This window comes from Brachycentrus maculatus, unplaced genomic scaffold, assembly GCF_059751285.1.
Source record: "Brachycentrus maculatus isolate JH-2025_06_01 unplaced genomic scaffold, ASM5975128v1 h1tg000176l, whole genome shotgun sequence".
NCBI lineage: Eukaryota > Metazoa > Arthropoda > Insecta > Trichoptera > Brachycentridae > Brachycentrus > Brachycentrus maculatus.
Window position 1 is genome coordinate 744,777 of NW_028280928.1, and position 26,616 is coordinate 771,392.

Consider the following 26,616-nt stretch of genomic DNA (forward strand, 5'->3'; position numbering starts at 1 on the left):
TTTATTTGTAAAAAGGACATTTTCATTATTATTTTTAATATGTATGTATATTATATTTAGATATGGCCAAATAATACCGACATTGGGCTATTTCTTCATCGGAATGCCCGTACCAGGCAAATCCGCAGAGTCTTTTTTTGTGCCCGCGCCAGGTGCGGTCAAAACTTCATAGGCCACTTTTTTTGCCCGTGAATAGTACGGTCAAATCGGGTAAAGGGTTAATTAGGTAATTTATAATGTCGACATTTTGTTCCTTGGGTGCATTTGTTTTCTCGAATATATTTATGTCTGCTTTTGCAGAGTAATGAATAGCAAAGACGCATCATGAAACATTATTGTTTTAAGATAAGCACGTTTACGTTTCCTTTTGGTAATTCATATTTTAGTAAACGAAAAATAAAGCATTGCTTTTATATGATAGAGGTCACTTCTATACATGCTATTTCGCTGAAAGTAAAGTTGCACATCAGAATTAATATGTTTGACCAGGTTTCGGATTCGATTTTTTTTTAATATTGTTATATATGCACTGCTTTTAGGGAGCTCGAGGTTGTTCAAATATCAAGGACCCAAGTCAATTAGACAATTAGTGACCCAAAAAGACCTCGACATTTTTGTTCAATACAAACAACTTTAAAAAAAAAACTTTAAAATATGATTTTTTAACCAAATGTCTCAAGAATAATAAAACTTCAAAGGCCTCCCAAAAACTACCTTTCCTTTTTTGGCTTTCACCAAATATACGCCGATACTGCACCAACATTTTTATAGGACTCGATCATTCTATAGCCTAAGCACCTATAATGAAAATAAAGTACCTAATTGAAATTTGAAACATGGAAGCCTATATGGTACATGGCAGCACTTTTTTCTCACTTATGACGTTGCCATGTTATTTCTATGAGCTGTCAGATCGTTGTGTCAAAAAATAATTGACTCGATTTTTGTTGAAGCGCCGCAAGTTTGCAGTGATGGCTAATTACGCAAATCCAAATGATCCTTACTGGCAAAGTCAGAATACTCACCAGAATTATAGTTTTGATACCAGCGGAGGGTTTACAGATATGCCTTCTCAACAATTAGGTTAGTATCTATTTTTTTAGTCTTGGCTTAGCGTTGTTTTGCGTTGCTTAATTATTCGCCTATTAAGTTCAATCAATTTGCCGAGCACTTACCGTTTGGTGAAATATTTCTCAATTATTTTTATCATGAATAAGCGCGGCTAATGAAAGAATTCGGGTATATTGCTTTTGAGTGGGAAATTTGGGGAATATGTTCATATTTCATAAGTTCCTGATTGGCCCACACTAGATTATCCCACCTGTTCCCAGCACAGATTCAATTAAAAACATATTTATTTAGTTAGAAGAAACAAAACCCACTAATTGATCTATAAACCTTTTACATAATAAGCAAGGTAAATAATAAATGCAATTCCTATCTTTAAAAAAAAACAAAAAAAACTAACAAATTCGCCGCTGCATAGCGCCTGCTCGCGCCATTTATTAAACATCTGCGTTTTTATTTCGCGACTACATCATAAATTAACTAAAAAAGGCATTGATTTCTGTGACTCGCATTTTCCGAGTAGGCAGTATTAATAGAATTCTTCATTTACAAGTTGTTTATATTTGTTTACTCAAGCCACATCTGTTTCATCGTCAAACCATTATTCACATTTAGAATTTAATTACATACGTATAATTATTATTTATTTATTTAATGAAGCAACAAGAGTTTTTATATAATAATTTAAAAATTAATTTTTATTTAATAATTTCGATTCCCAAGGGGGGTAAAATAAATATAAGTGATTTTTTCACTGTCATACTTATTCAATATTACCCTGGACTGGTACCTGAAGCGGAGGGCTGATCACTTTTCCTTCATGTGTAAACGATCAAGATAACACTGCGTTTAGTTGACGCAGTGCCCTATGCACCATTGGGGTGCGGATAAGGGTTTTATTATTATTATTTAATAGTTAATTTTCTTGACTTTTTTACTTTACAATCTTAAAATTAATTACGCTGTTCTCTCCAATAAAGAGACTTGACTCTTGTGCTTTGAGAGGGACTCACACTTATTATTAATTATTTATGTTTGTGGGTGACATAATATATTTTTATTATTATTAGTTTAATATGTTTAATATTTACAACATTTTGAGTGTGTCCAAATACTTGTTCACAAAATCTGGATTATCTCCAATTACAGGAGTTATTTTCATATTATTTTTTGACATCTCATCAAAGATGAAGAAGAATATGGAAGTCTGGGCATTTACAGGGCTGACGACCTTCATAGGCTGGTTTCAGTGATCACTTTACACACGTGTAACATTCACCAATTCTACCCATTATTGACAACCACACTGCTAAATGTTTCAAAAATTGGTTCATATATATAGAACTTCCAAGAATTTGAGTAGTGTGGTTGTCAATAATGGGTAGAATTGGTGAATGTTACACGTGTAAAGTGATCACTTGAACCAGCCTATGACAGTCGTCAGCCCCGTAAACGCCCAGACTTCCATATTCTTCTTCATCTTTGATGAGATGTCAAAAAATAATATGTTTTATATTAATAATGTTTTAAGTATGTTCAAATCTTTTTGTTCACACAAATAATGGATTTATTATGAGTATTAAAGTAAACTCACAATTTCATTAATTACTTTGACTAAGAATAAAAATATGTTTCATAAATATTTTTTTCTTCTTCAGATTTCCAGTCTTTTGGTGATCAGCAAAATTATGGACAACCAAATTCCCAGTATGACCAAAAACCATACATGGAAACATCTCAACCGTACTATCCCAATATCTTCACACCGACTCCACTTCCCCCGGAAATAGCACAAGGAGATAGCGAATTTGACGAACCCCCGCTCTTGGACGAATTAGAAATCTACCCCGACAGAATACTGGAGAAAACTTTAGCTGTACTTAATCCCTTCCACGGACAATCTCTCGCAGACGATGCCAACTTTTTATTAAGAGACACGGATATCGCTGGACCCATAGCGTTCTGCATGACATTGGCTGTGTTCCTATTTATCTCTGGTAACAAAGCTCAGTTCGGCTACGTTTACGGGTTGTCAATGATATCAGTCGTTTTAATGTATTTTTTACTTTCATTGATGAGCCGAACAGATGGAGTGTTCACCCTGTTGAGTGTTGCCAGTGTGTTAGGTTACTGTTTGCTTCCCGTTGTAGCATTGGCGGGTCTCGGAGTCGTAGTTTCTCTCGAGGGTCCTGTTGGCTTTGGGTTGGCTGGACTAGCTGTTCTCTGGTCCACACTATCGGGCAGTAGGTTATTTGTAACAATGTCTGGAGACCGGGAGCAGAGACCTCTTATAGCATATCCCTGTGCCCTCGTGAACGGTGTCTTTGCTCTTTTAGTCATATTTTGATCTTACGTTATTAGGTATTTATGATATTTTCAAAGCTTTTTTTCTCCTATACTTAGTATATTAACCATATATTTTAATGGAATTTTAAATGTTATTTTTATTACCTTGTAAAATTGTTTACAAATAAAAGTGAAATAAAACTTACTCGATATTTTATTATTAAAACCTCACATGAAACTTTGGTAATTATTGGCCCTAGTCTGTAGTGTTGTGTTGTTGAAAGTGTCAATCATGGAAACATAACTTCAAATCATTGAGTCAAGAGTCTCAAACAGTTGCAGTTTCTATGTTGAGAAGTTAGTAGGGGTAGAGTTGAAGCCAATCCGGTTTGGGTCGAATTGTGGCATCGAATTAAATTCTATTCCATTGAATTAGGCATGCTTGACAGCCACTCATACATATTACGTAATCATCATAAAATCTTGTCGTTGTTTAACATTATAATGATTCAAAAACACTAAAATATACACAAAAATTAGTTCTTTGGTTTTGGTTATTTTATATGATCTTTTGTCTATGGATATGATTTTTATTTTTGGAATGCACGCTCTTGGTCTGTATAAAATAAAACAGCAAGTTTTGCAAATAATGATTTATTAAAATTCTAAAGATATAATCTAGATACTTATACCCACTGAGATGAGATTATCTAATTCATACTACATATTTTATTGTTTTTAATTGTTGGTTTCTGACTTCGGCATAAACTCTGAGTAATCATATTCTCTGAATGGAACATCATAAGTGATTCTTCCTTGATCTTTAGCTCGATTAATAGCAACAATTAGCTCCTTGTGTTTTCTCTGGCAGAGGCCCGTCGTACGATAGCTGAGGGTCTGAAAACATAATTTTATTTATTCCTAACATTGAGACGGAGTGTGCAAGGGTTCATATGGTTATGAGGGTTGGTTGACATACTGCACTTCTGACCTATTTTGGAGTGGATGAGATTTTTTTTTATTATTATAGTCTCCATGAACTTGTACATTTGTTCTAATGATTCTCCAACATTTCTACAGCTTCCACGTAGAACGTTTGTCAGACCTCTGGCAACCATTTATTTATACAGCACATGACCTCATTGTCTTCCAAAAAAAATTTCCTGGGTTTTAACACATTGTTTGCGTAAAACGCTTAAAAGCATATTTTACATACTGTTAGTAAAGAGCGGAAGATGCTTATAAACATTATATTGGCTTACTTTTGGTAGAGCGCAAGAGACGCCAAAAAATATTATGCAGATCGGAATGGGATTTGCGGTAACTTGTGGTTAGTATACCGAGTGTCGGGCGCCAAACTCTCTAAGTATAATTAGGGTCAGAGTTGATGAAAAAAAAACCCCCGGACACAATGTGTTAATATCTGGTAATCACCATTGGGTGTTTAACCAATTTAAATTCAACATCGTGAATAGCTCCCATTGACACTAATGTTGGAGCATTTTTTATTTTTTAATTACGCCTACAGTCATTTACAAGTGATTTAAATTGTAATTATTATTAATTTGTATTATTATTTTTGATTTTTGTTGGAGCATTGTCCTGGTGGATGATTTTCATTTGTCCTGCCTGTGGCAATTTCAGATCAGCTTACTTTATATTTTTTTATGAGGTTCCTCTACAACTGATCTAGGATTTCACCTATTATCTGATGATGTTAGTTACGACAAAACCCGGTTGCTGGTCAAATAAAATTAATGTGGAAAAAACTACATAGTTGTTATTTTATTCTACAATATAAATCAAATTGAAAAGAGAAATGTAAGTATACATAAAGAATAACCAGTATGAAAGATATCCACATAGCTGTGGCTTGGATGGTCTCATTTGTTGACTTCTGGATAAGGTGCTAGAGGCTCCGTGATCTAAGGAGTAGTACGGCGGAGAATGAGTTCAAATAATACTCTTCAAACCCTTATTTGCACCCCAATGGTGCATAGGGCAATGCATAATATAAACGCAGTGCTATCTTGATTGTTAACACATGAAAGAAAGGTGCAAATAATACACCCTAGATTAAAAGTGGTGATCATCAAAAAAAATAACAAAACACAATACCTGTCCAGTGTGCTCAGAGATAAACTGCTTCAGTAAATCAACATTTTTCTCGTGTAAAACTAAGTATTCATCCCTACAAATCGGACAAGGGTTTCCCGATGAAATTATCCCGTTTCTCACGCAAGTTCGGCGAGTTTTCCTGGGAGGGATTGGGCCTTTATGATTACGTCTGTATGTGGTCCAAATTGGTTTATCGCCGTATGCTGTCTTGTAAGCATTACTTTCCATATACCTCAAGCTAGTTTCTAGCGGGATGGGAATTCTTCTATCCTTTAATGGGTCTACAGGAGGTGCTGCGGACTCTTCGGTTTCTTCGACCTCCGAAGAAAACATTCTATTCAAGCCACTTCGTTTAACAACGTGTGAAACAGTGCGCCATTCGTGAATTCCCGTGTTTCTTATCATCATTAAGAAATTCATTTTGAATTATTTTGAACGAATTGACCGAAAACAAATTATTTCTTCTTTTTGTTATCGGTATGAAATCAAGCGATTTTAAGGTTATAAATCATAGATTACATTTATCAAATAGATATATTAACTGTCAAAATCCATAAGCATACTCTATAATTTGTTTGTCGATGATGGTTAGATATTTACTAAGAAAATATAAAAATATCCCTTATGGTCATTATTTAAAAAGACTATTATTCCATGTAGTTATAATCCTATTTTCATTCGCAATAAACGTGATCTATGTATTTTAGTTTTGCCGCGAAAAGTGGCGTGAATTTGTGAATATATCTCAATCTGTCAGTGTTGAGAAAAATTCATAAGTTTTATTTTACTGTTTAAATTCGTATTTTATATTTTTAAAATGGACGGCGAAGGCGATATTGATCAGCGTATGCGCGATGTTCAGAGAGAATATCTCGAGTTTCTGGACGATGAAGTGCGTAAGAATGCGAATAATGTTGCAGCCAAGTGTGTTCTTTGTTTTTGTTTTTCTTAATTCTTTCGTAAATTGCAGGAGGATCAAGGAAATTACATGCAAAGGGTGAAAATGATGATCGGGGACAAGTCGTCCAGGCTTGTCGTGAATGTTAATGACTTGAGACGGAAAAATCCGGCTCGAGCGATATGTTTGCTGAACAATGCGTTCGAGGAGCAGATGGCCTTCCAGAGAGCCCTCAAAGAGTACGTCGCATCAGTAGACCCCGGGTTCGCCAAGTCGCACACTGATCTGTTCATTGCATTTGAGGGCAGTTTTGGCAACAAGCACGTCACTCCGCGTACGCTTACATCAAGGTATAGCATACACATTAGTAAAGGTCATTTTCTTTGAAAATTTGCAATGAATTTTGAAGATTCGAAATTTAACTCTTTATATTTAACCCTTTATATTTAATCACTGTCCGCCACCTTAGTGTAATGGTCAGCACGCTCGGCTACCGTTCTGGAGGTCCCGGGCTCGATTCCCAGAGGGGGGTCTAATAAATATAAGTGATTTTTTCACTCTACTATTTATTCAATACTACCCTGGACTGGTACCTGAAGCGGAGTGCTGATCACCTTTCCTTCATGTGTTAAGGATCAAGATAACACTGCGTTTATATGATGCAGTGCCCTATGCACCATTGGGGTGCGGATAAGGGTTCGAATAAAAAATTTAACCACGGTTCTACTGCCATAAGGTTGGAAAGAGATGGTCACCATAAAATAATGCAAACTGTCCTGACACTATTGAAGCCAAACTTTTTTAACCATGGGAATTAGTTCAGAGGTTGATTTCAACACCTTTTAATTAATATATTATTAGATTAAAACCAATATTTTTAGCTTTTCCATTTTTTTTATTTGACCAGCGACCGGGTTTCGTCGTTACCGACATCATCAGACTGGTGATGATATCGGTAACGACCAGTCTGATGATGTCGGTAACGACGAAACCCGGTCGCTGGTCAAATAAAAAAAGTGGAAAAGCTAAAAACATTGGTTTTAATCTAATAATATATTAAAAATGCAATTCCATCACGAAGTGTCAGTGGATAATATAAACCTTTTAATTAACTGTTTTGATTCATTATCTGATTATCATTTTGTATACAGTGACCCATTCAAGTGTAACATGTTACCACAGCGTTTTTTATTATTAATAGTTATCAAATATTATCCCGCCTCCATAGTGTAGTGGTTAGTGCGCTAGGCTACCATGCTAGAGGTCCCGGGCTCAATTCCCAAGAGGGTCAAAATAAATATTAGTTCTAAATTTATTTAATATGACCCTGGACTGGTACCTGAAGCGGAAGGCTGACCACCTTTCCTTCGTGTATTTTTAATGATCATGATACGATGCAGTGCCCTATGCACCATAAATGTTAAAAGAAGAAGAAGATGTACTGTTTTCTGGCCGGGAGATTCAGACAGACCACATGATATATAACACATATAACAGAGGTTATATTTGTTTACTGAAGTAAAGCGCTATTGAGGTTTTACTGAGTAATATGTTGATTGTCTTAGGTACCTGGGCAGTCTGATATGTGTGGAAGGGATAGTGACGCGCGTCTCGTTGGTGAGGCCCAAGGTAATCCACAGCGTGCACTACTGCCCGGCCACCAAGAAGCAAACAGACCGACGCTACACGGATCTCACTTCCTTTGATGCCTTCCCCAGCAGTGTCGTCTATCCCACCAAGGTAGGTCGTCTACTCCACCAGAGTAAGTCATTTATCCCACCAAGGTAGGTCATTCATTCCACCAAAATAAACCATTTATCCCACTAAGATAGGTTGTCGGTTTCACCAAAGTAAGTGATTTATCCCACCAAGGTAGGTAGTCTAATGCACCGGAATAAGCCATTTACACCACCAAGGTAGGTCATCTATTCCGCCATAATAAGTCATTTATCCCACCAAGGTAGGCCATTTATTCCACCAAAATCAACCATTTATCCCACTAAGATAGGTTGTCCATTTCACGAAAGTAAGTGATTTATCCCACCAAGGTAGGTAGTCTAATGCACCAGAATAAGGCATTTATCCCACCAAAGTAGGTCATCTATTCCACCAAAGTACGCCATTTATCCCAAGATAGGTCGTCTGTTTCACCAAAGTAAGTCATTTATCTCACCAAGGTGGGTCATCTATTCCAATAAAGTAAGGTATTTATGCCACCAAGCTCATGTATTCCACCAAAGTATATAATTTATAACATCAAGTAGAACTAAAAAAACTAACCATCTAGCCGCTTCGCCGCAGGGGTAGGCAAAGAGAATCGAACGCCACACCACTCTGTCTTTGCAAACATTCTTTGCCTCTTCTACATTCATGCTTCTCCTCATACATACCCTACGATTATTACGACTATTTTAAAACTATTTTATCCTTAAAATATTTTGTTAATTTAACATCAAGTAAATCCCGGTCAAATTACAAATACCCGCATTTTCCCCCGCAGGATGAGGAGGGCAACCTGCTGGAAACGGAGTACGGGCTGTCCTCGTACAAGGACCACCAGACGCTGAGCATCCAGGAGATGCCTGAGAAGGCGCCGGCGGGGCAGCTGCCGCGCTCGGTGGACGTGGTGTGCGACGCGGACCTGGTGGACCGCTGCAAGCCTGGCGACCGCGTGCAGGTGGTGGGCAACTTCCGCTGCCTGCCCAGCAAGCAGGGCGGCTTCACTAACGGCACTTTCAGGTATCTAGTTAATGAACCACTATCAATTTTACATTTTAGATAATGTCCGCCTCCGTGTTGTAATGGTTAGCTTGTTTAGCTACCGTGCTGGAGGTCCCAGGTTCGATTCCCGGGGGGGGGGGGGTGAAAATAAATATTAGCGAATTTACATTATAATACTACCCTGGACTGGTCCCTCAACCGCATGAGTGATCACCTTGCCTTCATGTAATTAACGATCAAGAGAACACTGCGTCAATACGATGCAGTGCCCTGTGTACCATTGGGTGCGGATAAGAGTTAGGAAGAAGAAGATAATGCAAAATAAATGGATCTAATAAGCGGGTACAATGTTTTCTAATACATTGTGTAAGCCTTGCAATAATCTGCAATTAAAGAGTCCTTGAGGTCTTGCTCAACCTTGTACGAGCTTTTAGAAAATTAATAAAAAATTCTCACCAACTTATAATGCAAGTAACACACCGTGGACTTCGTTATTTAGAATTTGTGGTACCAACAAGTGCTACCAACTTCATGCGTCAGTATTTTACTTACCAAGGGCGTTTGTGCACTACACAGAATTTTACCTTCCGGCACACAGTTAGCGTGATAAAACAATGATTGGCTTGGATTGGCTTTTGTCCATCTTTCTTCGGATCAGTGCTCTTGATCGGTGCGTGAACACGTTGCGCGTAAATTTGATAACACTAAACTGTCGTCGCTTTTATTTTTCAAAACCGGACTGCCGGACGGTAAACTTCCATGTAGTGCACAAGCCCCCTAAAGGTGGTATCGAACTAAATAGATGAATAGTGAGTGGGTTCCTTTGTCATTTTTAATTCTATTTCGTGAGTAAAAAATAAATGTAAAAACAAATTAAAATGTAAAAAAAAATAAAACAGGAAAAGAATGTAAAATAAGAAACCATAAAATTAAAATAAATGTTAATTAAAATTTTTATTTCTTGAATGTTTTTCGCAGATACTTTGCGGCACATTTTGTAAACTTTATAAAATAAAACAACAAGTTGTCATCCGGAGTTGTGTGTTTGCTGCGCAATGCTCAATAAAAACGACATTTAGAAGTTTTTTCCCGTTTTTTAAATCATATTTTCATATGGTGTACGTAGTGCGTGGAAGTTTTAGAATGTTTTAGAATTTAGTATATAAACCCTGATGATGACAAGGTTCTTGTCGAAACCAGTTGGATAAAGTGTACCAATAAAAAGTGGTTAAAACAAAGTTGTTTCATTTTATAAAGTTAAAATTTTTAATTCAGAGTATGAATTATAACTTCTTTTGCCATTTCCTACAACTATAATCATGTCCGCCTCCGTAGTGTAATGGTTAGCACGCTCGGCTACCGTTCTGGAGGTCCGGGGCTCGATTCCCAGGGGGGGTCAAATAAATATAAGTGATTTTTTCACTCTAATATTTATTCAATATTACCCTGGACTGGTACCTGAAGCGGAAGGCTGATCTTCCTTTTCTTTTTCTTCCTTCCTTCGTGTATTAACGATCAAGTTAACACTGTGTTTATATAATGCAGTGCCCTATGCACCATTGGGGTGCAGATAAGGGTTTGAATTGAAATAATCGTGGCAGTTACATCAACTTGCCATTATGGCTACCGGGACCTTTGCAAAATGTCAAAGTTGTTTACTGATATTACAGGACTATTCTGATCGCCAACAACATAACCCAACTCAGCAAGGACTCCAACCTGATGATCTGCCGCGAGGACATTGTGATGTGCAAGAAGCTGGCCCGGAAATCCAACATGGACATCTTCGAGCTGCTGGGCAAGTCGCTGGCTCCTTCCATCCACGGCCACGAGTATATCAAGAAAGCCATCCTCTGCCTGCTCCTGGGGGGAGTGGAGAAGGTGTTGCCAAACGGAACCCGCTTGAGAGGGTAATTTACTTTCTTATTAACAATATCAATATTTACAACATTCTGAGACACCTTAAAATTGACATCTCATCTGTACAGAGTTGTTATTTTTTGACATCTCAGCATAGACGAAGAAGAATATGGTCTGGGCATTTACGGGGCTTACAACCATCATTGGCTGGTTTAAGTGATCACTTTACACACATGTAACATTCACCAATTTTACCTATGATTGACAACCACACTACTCAATTCTTGGAACTACTAATTATATTGATTAATTTCGAAACAAACTGTTTGAATGAACTAGAATTTCACTGTAGACATCTATGATGAGATGAGAGACGCTTTTTATTAAGCAGAAACTCTTTCTTTGTATGTGAGGTCCAAATCCTGGATTATATTCACATACTCGAGAAACGCTAGAAATTACTCCTTTCATTTTTATTTTTAGTTTATAATTTGACCAGTTAATTTATTTACAATATTTTGATAGGAACCATGTATCGTTCTTCCCATTTTTTATGAAAGAAGATGGAAGTCTGAGCCTGAATAATCCAGTATCTGGTATAATGAATAATAATGAACTATATATACTGAAACTTGTATTTCATTGTATTATAGTGATATAAACGTGTTGCTGATTGGGGATCCGTCGGTAGCCAAGTCCCAGCTGCTCCGCTATGTGCTGCTGACGGCGCCGCGGGCCATCCCCACCACCGGGCGGGGCTCCAGTGGAGTGGGGCTCACTGCGGCTGTCACCACAGACCAGGAAACAGGAGAAAGGAGGTGCCATATTATTAAAAAATATATATATATTCTATGTTAGATAATACTTTAAGAATAATTTTAAAATACAGCAGGACCTCTATAATCTGAACGTCAAAAATTTACCCTCTGTTTGCACTAGTGGAGCGTTCGGATTACAGTGCATAGAATCTGTAGGGCATTTTTATCAATTAAAACAAATTTGTATTGTGAAATTTTAAATGTAATTTTTTTTAACCATTTGCCAGTTTATCTTGAGCATATTCCAACTTGGTGGTATTGATTTGCCCGAGCCAAAAATATTTATGTATTTGTTTTTATTGACTAGTCCGAGCAGTGTTCGGGTAGTCCTTTTTCCATTTGTTTGGTGATGATTTCCTGCACCGACGAATTTTCTCGCTGAAATTCAACTGTTAAGTGGTTAAGAAATCAGATATTTTAGTTGGTCGAGATTTATTTCATGACTAGTAAAAAGCTTGGTCTCGCAATTTACGTATAAGCATATTTTCTGGCACAGGAATATGTTGGTGATTGCATGGATTTCCGTTTTTAAGTGCATGAAGGATTAGATCGGATTACAAAGGTGTTCGGATCATAGAGGTCCTTCTGTATAATTTATAATTCATTCAAATTCCTTCATTCATTTCAATTTTTTAATATTAACGCAGGAAAGTTTTATGGACTCCTCTGTGTTCTGTAATCAGGGCTGACAATCCGGCAGGTTTACCAGTGCAGGCAATCTGGCAGGTTTGATTGTTTGTTTAGGTACCTACTCGTGACTGAGTGACGAGTCACCGCTCTAATTTGTAATTAATACTTTGTGTCAGGTTGGAGGCAGGCGCCATGGTGCTAGCCGACCGCGGCGTGGTGTGCATCGACGAGTTTGATAAGATGTCGGACATCGACCGCACGGCCATCCACGAGGTCATGGAGCAGGGGAGGGTGACCATCGCTAAGGCGGGCATCCACGCCAGCCTCAACGCTCGCTGCTCCGTGCTGGCGGCTGCCAACCCCGTGTACGGAAGGGTGAGCTCAACTAATCATACATCATTCACATCCATCGTTACGACTAGTCTAATATTTAAAGGCAATTAACCGTAAGTCAAGTTGCAACTGTTTGGCTTAAGACGACTCAAAGCATTATTTTTTTATATATATTTTTTTTAATTACTTGTTTGGCAGTCACCCAGTGAAAGGATGTTTCTGCCAGTGTCAAGTATTATTTTTATTTACAAACAAAAAATTAATAGAAAATAATAGTAACAATTAATACAAAAGTTCATAGTTTAAATGCGTTTAGCTTTATCATTTTAGAAATTTGCCCGCAGTTCTAGAATTAAGTTAAAATAGAAGGGTGGATACTTGGGTGGGGAGTTGGATTCCTGCCCGTGTTAAGCTATTTAGAAAATTCTCCTTCTCTGTTGTCAGCGGACACTGAAAGCATTCTTATAACTGGCCTCTTTCATATACAATCACAGATTCTGCTCTATCTCTTTCCTTTACCGAGTTATTCATTATCCAAATAGCCGCAAAATTTTATTAATTTGATACATGTTTTGGCATAAAGCATCATTTTAAGTTAACTATAAACTCATTTATCTCAAAACTACTGTTTTTAACATGTGGCTATTTGCCTTTGCACATTAGTAATGGTACTGAAACTAAAAAAGATACTCTAAAAGTGTATCTTTTTTAGTAATATCACAGCTTTACACAACTTACTTTTTGGCAGAAACAAAATTAGTTTAATGTACTTTGTTTTTCTCATAGTATGTTTGTAACTTTTTGTGATATTACAACTAATTGTAAGATATAAATGATCATTCGATTCTAAATATCGATGTGTAACTTATCAAAGAAGAAAAATATAATATGAATTGAAATTTTTTGCACAACCCTGAAGGAATCCCTAACATACTGTATCCATGATAATCCAAAATGTCTGATACTTTTATAAATCATGATCTCAGATCCAACAGATTTGGTATTTCTCACTAGATTACCGAAAGCTGATGTATCAGATTTTGGTAACCAAAGGGTGAATTATCTCAATCAACACTTCTTATCGATGAAATAAATTCAAAAGTACGAATGTGTTTTGGCAGTATGATCAGTACAAGACTCCGATGGAGAACATCGGGCTGCAGGATTCTCTGCTGTCCCGTTTCGATTTGCTGTTTGTAATGCTGGACCTGGTGGAAGGAGACCACGACCACATGATATCGGAGCATGTGGTCAGGATGCATCGCTACAGGCATGTTTTATTCACATACTTTTAAGTGTAGCTTATCACGTCGGCAACTTGTCGGGAAATATTTTATTTTATTTATTGTTTCGGCATTAACTTTGTGGTAAGACATGTTACAATAATTAAAGAAAACACTTCGTTTTTTACCACTTGAGTTTAATTATAGACTACATGTTTCAGAAGCATGTTTTAAATAAATAATAATAAAATATTTTATTATTATTTATTTAACCTCTTGAGTAGTAAGATATTAATAAAAAGGTTTGTACCCTGCAGTGAATTTTTTTTTATACGATTCTGTAATTTGAAAACTATTTTTTTTTATTGATTATCAACATTTTAAACATATGTCACGCACATAATCAATTAATATTGTCAATTTGAAATAATCACTATGTCACAAATGTGGGGCCATAAGCTATGTGACCTGGTATTTTATGGCTCTACAGTTGGGGCTGTACGCACGGAAAGGTAAACACGTTTCGAATGGGTGTTTTTACTCCTGCAGACCACTGGCGACAGGATTTGATAATTATTTACTTATGGATAAGACCTTAACAAAGAGATTGGTATATTATATTTAAATAAAAACATTGGATAATTCCTTCTTTTCGAAGAAAACTTGGCATGATCAAATAATTAAAAGTGAACAGGTCAAGAGTCAGAATAATCGGTGTGTATGTATGAGGAGATGCATGGATGTGGCAGAGATGAAGATTGTGTGCAACACATTGGTTAGTCGTTCTATTCTCTCTGCCTCGCCTGCAAGGAAACGGCGTGATGGTTAGTTTAGTTACAATACCAGATTTATAGGTTAAGTTAAGTTAAGCCTTTTTATTAATTTTCACTTCATTATCATTTGCAACCAAGAGCGGCTTTGAAATATCACTCATTATCATTTTCATTTTAGCACGTTTGTGAATTCAATATTTGTTTACCTTTTTTTCATAACCGCCATTTTATTTTCTAGAAATCCAAAGGAACAGGATGGGGAAGTATTGCCAATGGGTTCCACAGTTGAGATGTTGTCCACAAATAATCCCGATCAAGATGAAACAGAGGTAATTTTTTAAAGATACGAGTTATAAATGTATTAACAAAAATGAGGACTTTTTTGAAAATGGGAATTTGGAGATCTGGACATTTACAGGGCTAGTTTTGAGAACTACCGATAATCTAATAATCTAATTATAACAGATCTTATAATTAGATTATTAATCTAATTATAACAGATCTTATAATAGATATCACTATTTTATTATAGTTTGACATAAAATCAATCTGGAAAGTGATATAAACCGTGACGGTAGTAGTAGTAGTAGTATACCCACGATATAGTGTTGATAAAAATGAATAAAAGTGTAGAAGAGATTAAAGTTTTGATTCAATTGGTGCGTGGATATTTTATTAGGAGACCGAGACACCTGTCTACGAGAAGTACGATGTACTGCTGCACGGCAGCTCCCGCTCCAAGAAGGACCAGATCCTTTCCATGAAGTTCATGCGCAAGTACATCCACATCGCCAAGTGCATGAAGCCCAAGCTGACGGAGGAGGCCTCTGAGGCCATCGCCGACGAGTACTCCAAGCTCCGCTCCCAGGACATGATGGACAGCGATGTTGCTAGGGTATGTAGTACAATCATTATTCTAAATCATACTCAAATTTCGGAGACAAACTCCCATAGAGGAAATATTCAATGATTTTTCAATGATTCAAGAATTTTGTCATAACGTTACGTCGTAATATCGCTCGCGGCGAGCATGTTACGTTATGACATTACGGCATTGCTGACTGACCGCGATCAGTGCTCGTTTGTACACAGTGATGCCATATGTGACACTAAAAAAATATGAATTACAGTCTAGAAATCTGTATAGAATCAATAACCCATAATCTGTAAGAATCTTTGCAACTTTGCATTCGTAGTTAAAATGTCGGACGACAAAGACGTGATTCTTGGTTCTGTGATTTTAGTAAATTACAGCTTACTGAAGTAGAAGAAAAAAAAAATTTCCTCGCAGTTTGGGGAATTTCCCACAGATTGGAAACCCTGGTAATGACCTAAAATTGCATCCGACTTCGGATGGAGCATTCGGAACAAGCGGCGAGCAGCTCGGCTCGCTGTACTGACTGCCTGAATGCTCGCATCGTAACATTTGTTACAACAAAATGCTCCGGTCAGTCTTTACCTTAAGAATTACTCTCATACAACACAAGAAAGCACCTCCTAGCAAAGCACACAAATCACAATTAACACACTTTATGGAGATGTACATAGAACTGTCCGGTTCCGTAGTGTAGTGGTTAGCGCGCTAGGCTACCATGCTGAAGGTCCCAGGTTCTATTCCCAAGAGGGTCAAAATAAATATTAGTGATTTCTCAGTCTAATATTTATTAGTTTGGCTCTGGACTAGTACATACCTGAAGCGGAAGGCTGATCACCTTTCCTTCGTGTATTTAATGATCAAGATAACACTGCTTCTAAAGTCACAATAGACCTAATATGGTCGCAGTGACATAAGGGATGCAAGATCCCTTGACCCCAAAAAAAAACACTGTTTCTATACAATACAGTGCCCTATGCACCATTGGATGTGGATAAGGGTTAGAAGAAGAACATATAGAACTACAGGATCCAAAACACAGAGTGTGCTGACCTTACGTATGCATTTAAGAGACACGTATGCATTTAAGGGACACATATGCATTTAAGGGCCTCTACAGAGGTGAAGAAATTATATATATAGAAAAAAATATAAAAAATTCCTTAAAAATAAAAATAAATTTTAAACAGTTATGAAATTTCTAAGATTTCAACCAACAAGCAGCTTCTTTACGCTCACACAAGATAAGCATTTAAAATTTTATTCATTGCATATAAATTTTTCCACTGCTCTCCATAATCACAATATAACCTAAGTATGTGCTTGTTTTAAACCCAGAGTTTCCCAACCTTTTTGGGTCTATTGTAGTGGTGTATTGGGCCTGCCGTAATTTTTTTCTGAAACCTGAATATAGTATTTTTAATTATTTAATATGGTTACAAAAGTTTTTTTATATATATTTTTTAAAATGAATAACCCGCAAAGCTTCTATTTCAAATTAATTTTCTAGACATTTCTACTTTTACAATCTTAAAATTAATAGCGTAGTTCTCCCTAATAAAGAGACTAAGCTCTTGGTGCTTGGAGACGGACTTACACTTATTATTTATTGTTTTATGTTTGTTGGTAACATAATTTATTGGAATATTGATTTGATATAATTCCAGACGCAACCGGTGACAGCCCGTACCTTGGAGACGCTCATCCGTCTGTCTACTGCGCACGCCAAGGCTCGCCTTAGCGTGAAGGTCACGGCGGAAGACGCAGCTGCCGCCATCGAGCTGGTGCAGTTTGCCTATTTCAAGCGGGTCCTCGCCAAGGACAAGAAGAAGAGGCGGCGCGACTCCGACAGCCAAGAGGAACACTCCGACACGGAGCCAACCCAGAGGACGGAGAGGCCACGCGCAAAGAAGTCCAAGAAAGCGGTAAATAAAGCCTTTTATTCAACTAATGCATTAAATTGTAGGTAAGAGTTATGTGTCTCTTATCAGCTGGCATGTAAAATTTGGCAAGTTTTCTTTACATTTCTCCAATCAAAAAAAAATATAGAAATAATTTTGTTTTGTATCGTCATTTTCTTAGAAATATATTTAATTAAAAAAAAAAAACTATAAATAGAAATCTAATAAAAATAATGGTATATATTTTTTATATATTGTGCAATGAAAATATTCCTCGACTGTTTTTCGTATATGGATAAAAAAAAGCTTTAAGATAAGCGACTGGTTTCCACCTAATGTAATGCTAAGAGTTTTGAAGTCTCAAAAGTTGCGAATGTATTCATTGTTATTTATATTTCCTGTAGCCTGCTGATGGAGATGATCCTTTCGAATACACTTCGGATGCTGAGGAAGACATGGAGACGGAAGCCGCCATCTCCTCCATCCGTGGTCCTAGCACTTCTGCTGTAGACCAGCAGGTGCCCGCCAGCGTAGAAGGCCGAGAAACAGGAACCATCACATCTCAAAGGTACCATTAAAAAAATACATACATAAATTTTAGTGTGGGTTCGAACCGAGGAACTCTGACTTCTTGAGAGTCTGCGACACTAACCATGGGACCACAACTTGACACAAAATAGACGGACTTTAAACTGAGCATGATTTCAACTTCTCCCTTAGGGCGTTGTCCACTACACGCAATTACACGGAATTTTATCATCCGGCACGTCAGTTAGCTTTTAAAACGATGATTGGCTTGGATTGCCTTGTACTTTGTCTTGTAACTTGTCCATCTTTCTTCGGATCAGAGCTCTTGATCGGTGCTTGAACACGTTGCGCTAATTCGATCACGCTAAACTGTCGTAGTCGCTTTCATCTTTCAAAACCGGACGGTAAAATTCCGGGTAGTGGACAAGCGCCCTTACGGTGCTAAAAACTTCTGCATACACAGGTGATATGTATTATGTTCACCGTATGAAAATGTGGTTTAAAAACGGTAAAAATTTGAATATTCCTATATGTTGCTTTTATAGATCATAGTTGAAGTTAAAATGTAACAATTTTGTAACATTAGCTCTGGTAAGTATCTGAAAACGAGAAAAAAATACATTGCAAGTAGGCGCAATAGCTGACGTAGCGACATGACGGCCGCATAACACAATCTGCGCACTGCTGGCGCAGTAAACACGTTACTACATGAGCGTATACGCAAAGCACGCCACGCACGCACACACAGAAATGTTTGTGTATTGGCGATTTTATCCCCGACGTCCTTAGATCGCTTCATAGCTTTGGAGTCCTGCAGCCACTCTTGATGGTATTGCTCCATCTGCCCTGGTCTCTGCCTGTTAATAATATATTTCTATCTGTGGCATCTCCTACGACATGACCAAAGTTTTATAGAATAGTATCCGTCCGTAGTAGCATTTGTCCGCCGCTGTGGTGTAATGGTCAGCACGCTCGGCTACCGTACTGGAGGTCCGGGGTTCTATTCCCAAGGGTGTAAAATAAATTTAAGTGATTTTTCACTCTAATATTTATTCTATTATTAGATTAAAACCAATATTTTTAGCTTTTCCACTTTTTTATTTGACCAGCGACCGGGTTTCGTCGTTACCGACATCATCAGACTGGTAAAAATATTGGTTTTAATCTAATAATAAATTAAACATGCAATTCCATCACGAAGTGTCAGTGGATAATATAAATCTATTAATATTTATTCAATATTACCCTGGACTGATACCCGAAGCGGAAGGCTGTTACTGTTACCCCACATGTTAATGACCTTTCATTCACTTGTTAATGACAAGATTATATATGATGCAGTGCCCTATGCGCCATTGGGTGTGGACCCTTATCCAAGGGTTTAAAAAAAAGATATATATGTATATTTTTTTTAAAGTCTTGCATCATCATTGCAAACCGTAATTTTCGATCTAATATTTTAAAACCGTTTATATAATTATATTGTAATTTTTTTTTTATAATTCCAGATTGACCCTATTCAAGCAAACCTTGCAGCAACTGTTCCGCGAGGAACGTGCCCAGTCCCTTCCGCTGCAGAGGATCCGCAACTACATCAACCAGCAGTTCTCACACGATGAGTTCGGCAAGTCCGAGGTGGAAGCCGCACTGAACAAGATGACGCAAGACAACCACGTTATGGTTGCAGATGATATCGTTTTCCTCATATAAACCACAACCATCCGCTGATGGAAACACCGTGGAGATGGCGGATATTGGAAGCACATGCCTCATTTACTTGTCCGAGTTCCAATTCTGCATAGCACAGTAAACTCCCCTACAACGTTGACATAGGTACCCATTTATCTTAGGGAATTTTAAACCCTCATCCGCACACAATGGTGCATAGGGCACTGCGTCATATAAACGCAGTGTTATCTTGATTAACTCATGAAGGAAAGGTGATCAGCCTTCCGCTTCAGGTACCAGTCCAGGGTAATATTGAATAAATATTAGAGTGAAAAAATCAGTTATATTTATTTTTAGTAGAATCACATAGTACCCAGTCATTTGAAAAAATCACTTATATTTATTTGACCCCCCCCCTGGGAATCGAACCCGGGACCTCAAGAACGGTAGCGGAGCGTGCTGACCATTACACTACGGAAGCGGACAAAAGGGGATTTTATAAGGGGTTAATGTTTTCACCCCTCATGTCTCTTCCTCTAACACTCCGGCGCCCCGGAAGGCCGCTGACGACCATTCACCGACTATACTCAGCAGAACTTCGAGACGCCGGACTGACCTGGGAGGAAGCCAAGGAGATGGCGCGTGACAGAGTGACTTGGAGACGTCTCGTGTTGGCTAAATGCTCCACCTAGGGAGCGAACATGGAAAGAAGAGGAGAAGAATGTTTTGAATTATATTTTTCATTTTAACCAGCGGAAATGACTTTTAAAATTCATTTTTAAAGTCATTTAAAATTGAAATACAATTTAAAAACATTGACTTTCCTATAACATCCCCTCCGATAATGCGGTACCTATCTCAGCATTATAGGGGGGTTTACTGTATAATTCATCATTGTTATGTTATTAACCACTTAACGGACGAATTTTGGTGAAAAAATTTGCCCGTGCAAGAAATCGTCACCAACAAGTTGAAACAAGACTGCCCACACACCGCTCGGGTTAGTCAATAAAAACAAATACACGAACATGTTTAGCTCAGGCCAATCAATACCGAGAAGTCGGAATATGGTAATATAATATAATAATACAACACTCGGGGTCATTATTACAATGCAAACTCCTTGTCCGAGTCACACTCGGGCTAAACCAGGAAATGGTTGATCTACATATCCACATTTGAGTCAGCTATTCAAACGAAGCTAAAAACCATCGGGAATATTGTTACTTTAAGCATTCTGTCATCTGTTTTAAGTACATCTTCTGTCTTTCTCTGACGAAAATAACCCAAAGATGGTATTCTCTAAATTAATTTCATTGAATGCGATTTTCAAATTATTCTCTCATACAAAAAACATGGAAATTACAACAGTATCCCGAATGCATTACACAGCATACCATCATTAAAACCAGGAATAATTTTGTTTACTATAATTTTTGAACCTACGTTTTCGGCAATTTTTGAAATACAAAACATTTGGGATAATCCGGTTCTTAGATGCTTCAATTCCAGTAAAATAAGGGTCCATTATAATAATTAAAAAATCATTTTTACTTACACATTCGCAAACATCTTTTCAGTATAGGGTCAGTGGTGTGGACACAAGTTTTAATAATCATTAAAAAAACTTTCATACTGGGTCATTTTTGATCCAGATATGTTAATAATCATTTAAAATAGGTGTCTAAGTGCTATAAATATAATATTCCCACCATATAATTGTTTGTTATATTTTATGACCGCCTATTTATTCAAATTCGAGAGATGTAAATTAACACTCTCTTATCATTCGTCGTTCACTTTGTGTAAGTTGTAAATTGACTGATGTTTCAGCTATAATCTTGAATATGTTAAAATATCCTATGTATGTCCAGTATATTTTTCATTGAATTATGCTCCTATGAATCAAATTACTACCCCATATTAATCTACTTAATCCACAAATCTAATACATATGAATTTATTTTTATTTATTTTTTTACTGAAGATATATATATATATATATATATATATATATATATATATATATATATATATATATATTTTTTTTTTGTATCCTTTGGCAATCTAATCTGTAGAAAAGTGAAAAAAATGGAACTGAAAGAATGTCACGTCAGTTTTATATAAAAAATGGTGACAAGAATTCTGATAAGTTTGCTGAGGTATAGTATTATTTCTCCCATTTTGTTGGCTACTTATAGAATCTCAATAACATATAAATTTCAGCTTTTCTATCATGTATTAGTGATTTTTTTAAAACCTTATAAAAATTAAGAAAACAAGGTTTTTTGTTGTTGTTTTCTCAATTACCTGATATCTATTGTAAGTATACATGTGCCTTTTGTATATAGATTTAATATTCTTATGATTAAGTCAACTTGATAATTATTAATATTTTGTATTTTTCCTATTACACTGCGCTGTAATAAATCATTTTATAAGAAATTGAGTTTTATTTGTCAAGTATATACCATGTTTGTTCGATATTCATGTGAAGTCACATGAAAATGGTCAACAGTGAAAATAAAATACAAGTTTTTACTAGCCAAAGTAATTTTCATCAGTTTATTTATTATTTTTATATAAACAAAAATAAATTTCTAGATTTTGGACTGCGCCTTGTTTCTAAATCAAATGACTTTTGGTGCACTGTAAAATAAATTTTCGGTTGAAAGGTTTTATTGTTTAATAAAACCTTTCAACATATAAAGGTGGAGACTGACTGGAGCATTTCGTCATAACATAACGTCAAAACATCGCTCGCTGCGAGCATCACCGAGCATCCAAAACTATGGATGGAGCGCTCGGCTCGGTGTACTGACTGCCTGAATGCTCGCATCGTAACGTGTTACGTTACGACGAAATGTTTCGGTCTCCACCTTAAGGGTTTATTTTCGCTTTCCTTTGAAACCTTTACTTTTGTTAAGTTTTGAACCAAACACCTTCTTTCCTTTGGCCGGGTTCCCTCCCTTTTTGAATGCTCCCTTTGCTCCGTCGTTTTTTCTGAACGCACCTTTTGTTCCGTCATTTTTCTTAAACCCGCCTTTTGAAGGGGCTGTATCCTCCCCGTCCTTGTTCTGGGCCTTCCAGCCATACTTGGGATTCCCTCCCCTCCCCCCCCTCCCTCCAGTCCTCTTGTCCTGTTGATCCTTACCCCCCCTGCTAAACGACTTTCCCTTGTTGAACTTCCCCGGAGACATGTTCTTTCCGGGTCTGGTTTTGAATCCGGGACTGCCTGCCGGCTTTTTCTTGTCCTTGCTTTTGTCAAAACGTGCCAATTTAGGTTTAGGTCCTTTATTAGGGTCAGCGGTTCGCTTCCTGTTGCCCGGTAAATTAGAATCAAACAAATCTAAAAGAGAGAGAATTTTAATCAATTATTATTACACATTCAACCATTTTTATTTTTATTTTCATCATTAAGAGGATTGTTGAATAAAAAATTTCAGAAATATTTTTTAATGTTTTTGACACACCCTTACTGGTCCAATATCGAATCTCATTTGACATCGATTTTTTCCTCTTAGGTCCCATGTCGGATGTTATTCGACATTTTTATCATTAGTATTATTTATTTAAAATGCAAGCTTACATTTTTGTCCCACGTATCTATTAAAATAGTATGTGGAGCAGAGTACAAATAATTTTTTTAATTTTTTATCTACCTAGATTTTTTATCTACCTGGAATTTAACTATCTACCTAGATTTTTTTTTTAATTTTGGGGGACTGGAAAGGGTTAAAGAAAGAAGACAGGGTTGTTGAACCATTACAATATGTAGTGTAAAGCCCTTGAGACAATATTATTTAGTGTCAATAAAATGCCTCTTTACTGACCTTAACATGGTCAGTAAAATAGACTTTCACACCAGTTTTACTGACCTATGTCCAGGGGGGGGAGTCTACATTTACTACAGAGAAAGAATGCTTTGCTAGTAAATTGAAATTGATGCATTTTATTACCGTGTTCAGGTTCCTCTCCAACTTCTTGCCTATAATATTCTGCATCGTCATCATCTGCTCCGCCGGTCACCCTCTGAGATTCTGCTGAAGCTAAGTCCATAAGCCTGGAAAATAGGTTTCCATTAAGAATAATACAAGTGCAAAAAAGGTATAATACAAAGAGTAAAAAAATGAATTGGTAGTTTACCTCTCAGTTTCAGTTTGAGCTTTCTTTTTCTTGATTCCCTCCATGGATTTAATTTTATGTTCCTCCTTTTTAGCTTCCTTCTCTTTGACATTTTCTTCTTGTTGTTTCCTTCGTTTTTCCTTCAGTTTTCTAAAACAAATATATTTATTAGATCCTGACATGGATCAACATGCATTGCAATATATGTACAACGCATATAACAATACATACTTCTTGGCTTCTCTCATCTTTCTCGTAGCTTCTTTTTCTTCCTCAGTTTTGTGGATGAATTCGTGGAATAACACTTCTCCATCCAAAAGGCCATCCTCGACCTAGAAAAAATACACATTAAAACATGTATGTATAAATTCATAAAGTAAATTCAGTATCTGATGTGTCTGAATAATAGTCTGTCTACTGTAAAAAAAAGAGTAAAAAAAGTAGTTGCGAGCCCTGGTGCAGTTTTTGAGAATACTTAAAAACTGCACCATAATCTTTACATGATTTTTTTTCAATTTCTCAAATTAAAAATCATAAAATCAACCATACTTGCACAAAATAGCCACGCTATGAGTGCTTGAGTAAATGACTTAACAATTACATTACCAATGACACAAAACTACACCGTATGGTGTCAAAATAGTAAAATATTGGTTGTAATTGTGATCTTTTCAGATTTCTGCTCTTTTGTTAACAGAGTATTGAAGAACAAATCACTCTCTTTATTAATTTTATAATGACAATGATTCAATAGAATCTGCAAGTAATACCTTGACTAGTTTGAGGGTTAGTCGGGGCCCTAATTCCGACAGTCTCACTGCGGACTGTCCGTCGGCCCTGCTGCCCCGGGAGCCCAGGTCCTGTGGGAGGACTATCTTCGCACTTGGTTCATCTTCCTGCTCACTCTCGGACAGCATACCCGCCCTGAATAACACAAACAATGTATGTAAATAAAAAGATATCAATGCCAGAAAGTATGACTCTTTAATTATGAGCTAGGGGAAACTAAATAGGTGTTAGACAAAGACTTATGGCTACAGAAGTGTATATTTACTACATGTTGCAAGGGTACAACAGTACGGGAAGACCACGACTGCTCACCTCACAAAACTTATACATCACGCTGTCTATAAATATATATTTATTTTTAATTTCAGTTTTACTTGGTAAATACCACTATTTCTTAAAATCTATTGAGACAAGTGTTTCGGTGCATTCCACATCATCATACAATACGGTGTTTAAAAATTATGCGGATTGCATCGAGAATAGATTTTAAGAAATAGTGATATTTACTAAGCTAAACTAAAATTAAAAATGATACCATTTTACAACAAAGTGACTGCCGAATCAATTAATGAAATATATATTTAGACTTACTTTTCAAAGAATTCTGACATATCTGTGCAACGACTTAAATTGGGAACCTTTCCCTGGACAATCTTTTTGGTTCCCCTTGTTAATCCGACAGGTGCCATTTTTATATAATAGTGCCTAAAGTCAATCAATTTTGTATCGGGATTGTAATTCAACAAGACGCATCTCCTTATTGTTTTGAGTTTTACCTAAAAAAATATTATGAAATTAATTGAGATAAGTGTAATTTTTCTAGACCTAATAATCTAGAGCACAGGACTGATCCCCCTGCCTTCATATAGATAACATTGTAAACGATTAGCACATTTTGGACAGGTGTTTTTTCCGCCTGCAGACCGATGGAGACGGGATTTGATAATTATGTACATATAGTTAAGACCTTAACAAAGAGATTGGTACATAATATTCAGATAAAAACATTAAATACTAGATTCCTTCTTTTCTGACTTAATGAGGCCGGCACGGAAGGTACCCATCCCGTCCTTAAGCATATATTGATCGAATGGGTAGAAATAAAGGAAAAGACAAGAAAGGTCTTGTCCATAGTGTGTTAAGATAACACTGTGCCAATACGGTGCAGTGCCCGTTGCACCTTTGTGTGCGGATGATTTAATCATTGATTTATTTTCAGATAATTATTAAAAATGAAAAATAAACAAGAAGTTATCTACTTACGTTAGATATGTTGATGGTAGGAAACATATTCTGGAACATGTTGGCCATAAGCTTAAGGTGCATTCCTTCTCCCGAGAAACTGTTCATTACAATAAGCGGAGAAGTATGGAACGCTTTTTGTAAGAAATACTGTTTTTTCAAACTCGAGATAACATCCTTAGTAAAGCAGAAATCTTGGACTTTAAATGTGAGCGTAGGGCCTCTGGGAAGGCGAGCAATCTTCAGATACAACCCCAACTTAGTCATACTGAATATACATAAATGTGACACATGTAAATAGCCAGCAACTGAGACGAAATCTTTAATACTGTTGTTTTTTCTCTCCTGAAAAGAAAATGTGATTAGTAGGAGCTAAATTTGAATTGACAAACAAAACATGTATATTTATATATTTACTTTTAATTGAGATGCTGTAAATGGTTCCATAACTGTCCTAAAATCTTTCGCTAATTCGACTGTATGTTTTGAAGCCAGGCCTCTGTGAATAACGAAAGAATGAGGTGCTTTCGTTAACCACTCGGGTTCAGGAGCATCCTTAGTTATTTTATTTTTTCTAGAACAACGACCCTTTCTTTTTCCCATTTTTATTAAATTCTAGTCAATAAATATTATATTCAAAACGTAAGAGGTTATGTGTAAAAATCAACTTCACTTGTCAGACGACAAACGCACATGGACTATTTCATAGATAAAATATATATATTCTTATTTTATATCTTAAACAAAACAAACGTAAAACT

General features: G+C 36.6%; 4 protein-coding genes across 4 annotated transcripts; 2 read left to right on the plus strand and 2 right to left on the minus strand.

The window, feature by feature from the left end:
* Positions 1-902: 902 nt before the first annotated feature.
* Yip1d1 (Yip1 domain-containing 1) lies at positions 903-3,556 on the plus strand. Its single transcript, XM_088262382.1, has 2 exons — positions 903-1,083; positions 2,727-3,556. The coding sequence occupies exons 1-2, from the start codon at positions 972-974 to the stop codon at positions 3,413-3,415; spliced, it is 801 nt and encodes a 266-aa protein (XP_088118508.1). The 5' UTR covers positions 903-971; the 3' UTR covers positions 3,416-3,556.
* A 436-nt stretch (positions 3,557-3,992) lies between these two features.
* Positions 3,993-5,994, minus strand: mRpS18B (mitochondrial ribosomal protein S18B). The gene is made up of 2 exons (XM_088262274.1): positions 5,473-5,994; positions 3,993-4,251 (listed from the first exon to the last, which is right to left on the minus strand). Exons 1-2 carry the CDS (start codon positions 5,890-5,892, stop codon positions 4,093-4,095), a joined length of 579 nt encoding a protein of 192 aa, XP_088118400.1. The 5' UTR covers positions 5,893-5,994; the 3' UTR covers positions 3,993-4,092.
* Positions 5,995-6,183: 189 nt separating this feature from the next.
* Mcm3 (minichromosome maintenance 3) lies at positions 6,184-21,640 on the plus strand. The gene is made up of 14 exons (XM_088262273.1): positions 6,184-6,364; positions 6,443-6,720; positions 7,936-8,110; positions 8,871-9,109; positions 10,762-11,001; positions 11,605-11,769; positions 12,576-12,774; positions 13,854-14,002; positions 14,967-15,057; positions 15,408-15,623; positions 17,270-17,527; positions 17,908-18,071; positions 19,540-20,027; positions 20,077-21,640. Exons 1-13 carry the CDS (start codon positions 6,290-6,292, stop codon positions 19,739-19,741), a joined length of 2,451 nt encoding a protein of 816 aa, XP_088118399.1. The 5' UTR covers positions 6,184-6,289; the 3' UTR covers positions 19,742-20,027; positions 20,077-21,640.
* Positions 21,641-21,741: 101 nt separating this feature from the next.
* ppan (Brix domain-containing protein peter pan) lies at positions 21,742-26,554 on the minus strand. The gene is made up of 8 exons (XM_088262254.1): positions 26,273-26,554; positions 25,877-26,200; positions 25,205-25,389; positions 24,595-24,748; positions 24,056-24,156; positions 23,846-23,974; positions 23,659-23,762; positions 21,742-23,048 (listed from the first exon to the last, which is right to left on the minus strand). Exons 1-8 carry the CDS (start codon positions 26,456-26,458, stop codon positions 22,588-22,590), a joined length of 1,644 nt encoding a protein of 547 aa, XP_088118380.1. The 5' UTR covers positions 26,459-26,554; the 3' UTR covers positions 21,742-22,587.
* Positions 26,555-26,616: the final 62 nt, after the last annotated feature.